General features: G+C 71.9%; 2 protein-coding genes across 2 annotated transcripts in view; both read left to right on the plus strand.

Annotated features, from left to right (window-relative positions):
• Positions 1 to 57, plus strand: part of EMIHUDRAFT_458082 (hypothetical protein) — a gene marked incomplete at its 5' end in the record, with an annotated part of 4,199 nt that extends 4,142 nt beyond the window's left edge. The window contains one exon of the mRNA XM_005775640.1: positions 31 to 57. The remainder of the gene's footprint in view (positions 1 to 30) is intronic.
• Positions 58 to 1,648: 1,591 nt separating this feature from the next.
• The window catches only part of EMIHUDRAFT_239896 (hypothetical protein), a gene marked incomplete at both ends in the record, with an annotated part of 7,487 nt that continues 1,500 nt past the window's right edge, over positions 1,649 to 7,635 (plus strand). The window contains 3 exons of the mRNA XM_005775641.1: positions 1,649 to 6,107; positions 6,219 to 6,270; positions 6,454 to 7,449. Coding sequence (XP_005775698.1) covers positions 1,649 to 6,107; positions 6,219 to 6,270; positions 6,454 to 7,449 — 5,507 coding nt within the window. The remainder of the gene's footprint in view (positions 6,108 to 6,218; positions 6,271 to 6,453; positions 7,450 to 7,635) is intronic.

A 7,635-nucleotide genomic window follows, 5' to 3' on the forward strand; every position in this document is an offset into this window, starting at 1 on the left:
AGCTCAGAGAGAGTGTGTTGTTTCGACACACCGGAGACACGAACAACATCGTGATTAGCCACATGGCGCGGTCCCCCGATCGCTGCTTCCCCGCCGCGCCCTCGATTCACTCCGCCGACTGATTCCCACGCACACACACACGCACTCACGCACGCACGCACGCACACACACGCACACACGCACTCCAGGGAGTCGGCCGGCGCGAAGCGACGACCGCCGAGCTTTAGGTCGCCGACATCCAGCCGGAGCTGCGAGTCCACACACGGAAGCCTCTTGGGCGAATGCACTGGGACAGTGCTTTCGCAGAGACTACCTCATTTGCTACTCCCCCCAGGAAGGGGGGGTTGTGTGGGAAGCCAAAGGAGGTTTTTGGCTTCCCACATTTGTGATGGGTCGAAATCGGCCCGCATTGATGGTCGAATCGGTGTAACGAATCGAGAGAGAGAGACGCGAGGGCCCAAGAGGCCCTTGGGCTCGCCTGCAGAGCGTCTCTCTCTTGCCATTCTGCTTGTCTGTTTTGTGGCCTCTTCTCTTGTCTGTCGGTGTTTTGTTGGGGTTGGAAGGGGTTGGCACGGGGGTGGAAGGCCACCTCCAGAAGCAACAGCAACGTGTTCGAGCGTCAACCATATTCGTCGTCGGGAAGTGGTTCCGATACGTGATTCTGGTAGGCTGGAACACGCTGACGGTAAAGAGGCCGCAACGCATGGCCTTAGCGTCTCTCAAGGAGATCGCTACAGCACGGAGCAGCGTCAAGGGAGCTGGCAGTGGTTGGAGCGACTGCGATGTGGAGGCAGAGCCAATACTTGCTCAAGTTAGTCTTGACGCTGCGGACGACAGGATTTGCTGGGGCGGCATCACGCCGCCTGGCATGTCTCGGCTCGGCGCCGAGGCACAGAGCCGCTGCGAGGCAGCGGCGGCAAGGCACGGCGGCGGAGGCACCAGCGCCGGGCAGTCCCGGGGTGGCGTGGAGGGCCACTCGAGCTCTGCCGGCGGTGCGGCCGCCGCTCACGGACACGCGACGCGAGGAGGCGTCGCCGAGGGCGTCGACGAGGCGCTAAGCGAGGCGCGGCCGCGGGCCGGGTCTTCTCGGGGCCGCGGAGGCGCCGCTGCAGGCGGCGGCGGCGAGAGCGAGGTCAGCAGGCAGAGCGGCTGTGGCGGTGAGGGCCATGCGGGCTCTGCTGCCGGCTCGCAGAGGATCAGAGGGTCAGAAGGTCAGAGGGTCAGAGGATCAGGGGGTCGGAGGATCAGAGGATCAGAGGACCAGAGGATCAGAGGATCAGAGGATCAGAGGATCAGAGGATCAGAGGATCAGAGGATCAGAGGATCAGAGGATCAGAGGACCAGAGGACCAGAGGATCAGACGGTCAGAGGATCAGAGGGTCAAAGGATCAGAGGATCGCTCGCCTCTCAAGAGGACGCGACGGCCGGGACAGCCGTCGCTGCAGCCGGCGGCAGTGCGCCGCCGGACGAGCCGCGTCCGTGGACAGCGGCGAGCACCCGCTGCTGGGCGAGAGCAGCGGCTCAAGTCGGCGTCGATGGCGCCGTCGCCGCAAAGCGTGATCGAGATCGCTTTGACAGAGGCGCGAGCGACGCGGTGCACGACGAGGGGACGGGCCTCGTCTCGGTGGGCGGCGGCGGGCCGCCTGGCATGTCTCGGCTCGGCGCCGAGGCACAGAGCCGCTGCGAGGCAGCAGCGGCAACGCGCGGCGGCGGAGGCACCATCGCCGGGCAGTCTCGGGGTGGCGTGAAGGGCCACTCGAGCTCTGCCGGCGGTGCGGTCGCCACGCACGGGCACGCGACGCGAGGAGGCGTCGCCGAGGGCGTCGACGAGGCGCTCGACGAGGCGCGGCCGCGGACCGTGTCCTCTCGATGCCGCGGAGGCGCCGCTGCAGGCGGCGGCGGCGAGAGCGAGGTCAGCAGGCAGAGCGGCTGTGGCGGTGAGGGCCATGCGGGCTCTGCTGCCGGCTCGCTCGCCTCTCTCGAGGACGCGACGGCCGGGACAGCCGTCGCTGCAGCCGGCGGCACCGCGCCGCCGGACGAGCCGCGTCCGTGGACAGCGGCGAGCACCCGCTGCTGGGCGAGAGCAGCGGCGCAAGTCGGCGTCGATGGCGCCGTCGCCGCAAAGCGTGATCGAGATCGCTTTGGCGGAGGCGCGAGCGACGCGGTGCACGACGAGGGGGCGGGCCTCGTCTCAGTGGGCGGTGGCGGGCCGCCTGGCATGTCTCGGCTCGGCGCCGAGGCACAGAGCCGCTGCGAGGCAGCGGCGGCAACGCGCGGCGGCGGAGGCACCATCGCCGGGCAGTCTCGGGGTGGCGTGGAGGGCCGCTCAAGCTCTGCCGGCGGTGCGGCCGCCACGCACGGGCACGCGACGCGAGGAGGCGTCGCCGAGGGCGTCGACGAGGCGCTCGACGAGGCGCGGCCGCGGGCCGGGTCCTCTCGGAGCCGCGGAGGCGCCGCTGCAGGCGGCGGCGGCGAGAGCGAGGTCAGCAGGCAGAGCGGCTGTGGCGGTGAGGGCCATGCGGGCTCTGCTGCCGGATCGCTCGCCTCTCTCGAGGACGCGACGGCCGGGACAGCCGTCGCTGTAGCCGGCGGCACCGCGCCGCCTGACGAGCCGCGTCCGTGGACAGCGGCGAGCACCCGCTGCTGGGCGAGAGCAGCGGCGCAAGTTGGCGTCGATGGCGCCGTCGCCACAAAGCGTGATCGAGATCGTTTTGGCGGAGGCGCGAGCGACGCGGTGCACGACGAGGGGACGGGCCTCGTCTCGGTGGGCGGCGGCGGGCCGCCTGGCATGTCTCGGCTCGGCGCCGAGGCACAGAGCCGCTGCGAGGCAGCGGCGGCAACGCGCGGCGGCGGAGGCACCATCGCCGGGCAGTCTCGGGGTGGCGTGGAGGGCCACTCGAGCTCTGCCGGCGGTGCGGCCGCCACGCACGGGCACGCGACGCGAGGAGGCGTCGCCGAGGGCGTCGACGAGGCGCTAGGCGAGGCGCGGCCGCGGACCGTGTCCTCTCGATGCCGCGGAGGCGCCGCTGCAGGCGGCGGCGGCGAGAGCGAGGTCAGCAGGCAGAGCGGCTGTGGCGGTGAGGGCCATGCGGGCTCTGCTGCCGGCTCGCTCGCTTCTCTCGAGGACGCGACGGCCGGGACAGCCGTCGCTGCAGCCGGCGGCACCGCGCCGCCGGACGAGCCGCGTCCGTGGACAGCGGCGAGCACCCGCTGCTGGGCGAGAGCAGCGGCGCAAGTCGGCGTCGATGGCGCCGTCGCCACAAAGCGTGATCGAGATCGCTTTGGCGGAGGCGCGAGCGACGCGGTGCACGACGAGGGGACGGGCCTCGTCTCGGTGGGCGGCGGCGGGCCGCCGAGCATGTCTCGGCTCGGCGCCGAGGCACAGAGCCGCTGCGAGGCAGCGGCGGCAACGCGCGGCGGCGGAGGCACCATCGCCGGGCAGTCTCGGGGTGGCGTGAAGGGCCACTCGAGCTCTGCCGGCGGTGCGGTCGCCACGCACGGGCACGCGACGCGAGGAGGCGTCGCCGAGGGCGTCGACGAGGCGCTCGACGAGGCGCGGCCGCGGACCGTGTCCTCTCGATGCCGCGGAGGCGCCGCTGCAGGCGGCGGCGGCGAGAGCGAGGTCAGCAGGCAGAGCGGCTGTGGCGGTGAGGGCCATGCGGGCTCTGCTGCCGGCTCGCTCGCTTCTCTCGAGGACGCGACGGCCGGGACAGCCGTCGCTGCAGCCGGCGGCACCGCGCCGCCGGACGAGCCGCGTCCGTGGACAGCGGCGAGCACCCGCTGCTGGGCGAGAGCAGCGGCGCAAGTCGGCGTCGATGGAGCCGTCGCCGCAAAGCGTGCTCGAGATCGCTTTGACGGAGGCGCGAGCGACGCGGTGCATGACGAGGGAACGGGCCTCGTCTCAGTGGGCGGCGGCGGGCCGCCTGGCATGTCTCGGCTCGGCGCCGAGGCACAGAGCCGCTGCGAGGCAGCGGCGGCAACGCGCGGCGGCGGAGGCACCATCGCCGGGCAGTCTCGGGGTGGCGTGGAGGGCCACTCGAGCTCTGCCGGCGGTGCGGCCGCCACGCACGGGCACGCGACGCGAGGAGGCGTCGCCGAGGGCGTCGACGAGGCGCTCGACGAGGCGCGGCCGCGGACCGGGTCCTCTCGGAGCCGCGGAGGCGCCGCTGCAGGCGGCGGCGGCGAGAGCGAGGTCAGCAGGCAGAGCGGCTGTGGCGGTGAGGGCCATGCGGGCTCTGCTGCCGGCTCGCTCGCCTCTCTCGAGGACGCGACGGCCGGGACAGCCGTCGCTGCAGCCGGCGGCACCGCGCCGCCGGACGAGCCGCGTCCGTGGACAGCGGCGAGCACCCGCTGCTGGGCGAGAGCAGCGGCTCAAGTCGGCGTCGATGGCGCCGTCGCCGCAAAGCGTGATCGAGATCGCTTTGGCGGAGGCGCGAGCGACGCAGTGCACGACGAGGGGAGGGGCCTCGTCTCGGTGGGCGGCGGCGGGCCGCCTGGCATGTCTCGGCTCGGCGCCGAGGCACAGAGCCGCTGCGAGGCAGCAGCGGCAACGCGCGGCGGCGGAGGCACCATCGCCGGGCAGTCTCGGGGTGGCGTGGAGGACCGCTCAAGCTCTGCCGGCGGTGCGGTCGCCACGCACGGGCACGCGACGCGAGGAGGCGTCGCCGAGGGCGTCGACGAGGCGCTCGACGAGGCGCGGCCGCGGGCCGGGTCCTCTCGGAGCCGCGGAGGCGCCGCTGCAGGCGGCGGCGGCGAGAGCGAGGTCAGCAGGCAGAGCGGCTGTGGCGGTGAGGGCCATGCGGGCTCTGCTGCCGGCTCGCTCGCCTCTCTCGAGGACGCGACGGCCGGGACAGCCGTCGCTGCAGCCGGCGGCACCGCGCCGCCGGACGAGCCGCGTCCGTGGACAGCGGCGAGCACCCGCTGCTGGGCGAGAGCAGCGGCTCAAGTTGGCGTCGATGGCGCCGTCGCCGCAAAGCGTGATCGAGATCGCTTTGGCAGAGGCGCGAGCGACGCAGTGCACGACGAGGGGAGGGGCCTCGTCTCGGTGGGCGGCGGCGGGCCGCCTGGCATGTCTCGGCTCGGCGCCGAGGCACAGAGCCGCTGCGAGGCAGCGGCGGCAACGCGCGGCGGCGGAGGCACCATCGCCGGGCAGTCTCGGGGTGGCGTGGAGGGCCACTCGAGCTCTGCCGGCGGTGCGGCCGCCACGCACGGGCACGCGACGCGAGGAGGCGTCGCCGAGGGCGTCGACGAGGCGCTAGGCGAGGCGCGGCCGCGGACCGTGTCCTCTCGATGCCGCGGAGGCGCCGCTGCAGGCGGCGGCGGCGAGAGCGAGGTCAGCAGGCAGAGCGGGTGTGGCGGTGAGGGCCATGCGGGCTCTGCTGCCGGCTCGCTCGCTTCTCTCGAGGACGCGACGGCCGGGACAGCCGTCGCTGCAGCCGGCGGCACCGCGCCGCCGGACGAGCCGCGTCCGTGGACAGCGGCGAGCACCCGCTGCTGGGCGAGAGCAGCGGCTCAAGTCGGCGTCGATCGCGCCGTCGCCGCAAAGCGTGATCGAGATCGCTTTGGCAGAGGCGCGAGCGACGCAGTGCACGACGAGGGGAGGGGCCTCGTCTCGGTGGGCGGTGGCGGGCCGCCTGGCATGTCTCGGCTCGGCGCCGAGGCACAGAGCCGCTGCGAGGCAGCGGCGGCAACGCGCGGCGGCGGAGGCACCATCGCCGGGCAGTCTCGGGGTGGCGTGGAGGACCGCTCAAGCTCTGCCGGCGGTGCGGTCGCCACGCACGGGCATGCGACGCGAGGAGGCGTCGCCGAGGGCGTCAACGAGGCGCTCGACGAGGCGCGGCCGCGGGCCGGGTCCTCTCGATGCCGCGGAGGCGCCGCTGCAGGCGGCGGCGGCGAGAGCGAGGTTAGCAGGCAGAGCGGCTGTGGCGGTGAGGGCCATGCGGGCTCTGCTGCCGGCTCGCTCGCTTCTCTCGAGGACGCGACGGCCGGGACAGCCGTCGCTGCAGCCGGCGGCACCGCGCCGCCGGACGAGCCGCGTCCGTGGACAGCGGCGAGCACCCGCTGCTGGGCGAGAGCAGCGGCTCAAGTTGGCGTCGACGTGCTCGCTCGTGCGCCGAACCAAGTTCTGCTTCAACAAACCCGTCGAGAGGCCACGTCACGCCGGTGTCCCCTTTTTCTGCATCTTTGTGGGTGTGGCAGCCCACTTTGCCAGTCCCTAGAGGTGTCTTTGACATTTGACTTCGATGTCTGGTGGGGGACGATTTATGTCTGGTGGGGGACGCAGGTGCTCAAAGGTTGCGGGCGTGTCACCACTCGCGCCTTCGCTCCCGACACTGGGTTCTTGACATGCAACGACATGCCGAAAAGGGAGCGATCCGCGGCGCAGGCACGCGCTGAGGCCGTGTATAGACGCGCCAATCCGGATGATAGGGGCGATCGGGGCCGTGACCGCAGGGCCGAGAAGGTCGAGTACAGACGCAGACTCAAGAAAACGAGAGCGGAGGCCGCCGCCCTCGCGGTGCCTGACGCTGCTCCTGCGGCTCTCGTTCCCGTCCCGATTCCGTCTACCGTCCCTCGGCCACGGGCCCTCGGCCAGCACGGCAGGGGCCACCTGCTCGTCGCGAGGCAGCCGAGCTTGGCACTTCCGCCGCCCCTCGCCGCTCTTCCACCTACAATTGCTCCTCGCCTCGTCGCTCCGATCCCGCCTTTGGCGCCGACCGCGAGCCGGTACGGCGGCCTCGCCCTGCGCGACATCGCCTTTGGCAGCAGCCAGGGTCGCCTCGGCAAGGGCGGCCAAGGCACCGTTAGGCTTGGCCGCCACTACGGTGGTCGTCTCGCGGTGAAGCAGCCGCTGCGCGCGAGCAGCGCCTTTGCCTCCGAGTGTCAGATCGCGGCAGCACTACACCATGAGAACATCATCTATGTGATGGGCTTTGCATGCGCCCCGCGCGAGACGCCGTTCCTCGCTCTCGACTATGCCGACGCAGGGACTCTGGGAGATTTGTTGATCGGGGATCAGAGGGGCGAGAGCCGCTCCCTCGGCGTGCAGATTGCAAGAGCAATGTCGTACCTGCACACGCGATCTCCCCCCATCGTGCACCTTGACCTCAAGCCATCGAACGTGCTGCTGTCGGCGCGCTCTGAGGGGCTTGTCGCTAAGCTGTGTGACTTTGGGCAGGCGAGGCGACTAGCCGTTGGGGCGCAGCTCTCGCACTCAGGCACGCCGGGTTGGCGGGCGCCCGAGCAGGTGCGGGTGGCCCGCGACTTTGCAGTCGTGCCGCTTTCGCGTGGCACCGACGCCTGGTCGCTAGGGTGTGTCCTGGCTGCGCTCGAGGCGCCGTCGGGCGTCTGCGACCCGTACCACTTCGCCACGGGCGACGCGCCAGGCAAGTGCGACTCGCGCCTCCGACACGAGCTCGACGCAATCGTCGCGAACGGCTTCACCCGCCCGTGTGTGCCCGATGAAAGCCGGCTTGCAGGTGTGGTCAGCGCGTGTACGCACGCCCTGCCTAGCGAGCGAGCGACGTGCGCGTGGGTGCGCGCCGAGCTCGAGCAGCTTCTGCTGCAGCCGTGAGCGCAGAGAGTGACGCGCGAGTGACGGGCGAGGCCGATTGTCGATCTGGTAGATATCAAGTT

Source organism: Emiliania huxleyi (assembly GCF_000372725.1).
Source record: "Emiliania huxleyi CCMP1516 unplaced genomic scaffold EMIHUscaffold_298, whole genome shotgun sequence".
Classification (NCBI taxonomy): domain Eukaryota; phylum Haptophyta; order Isochrysidales; family Noelaerhabdaceae; genus Emiliania; species Emiliania huxleyi.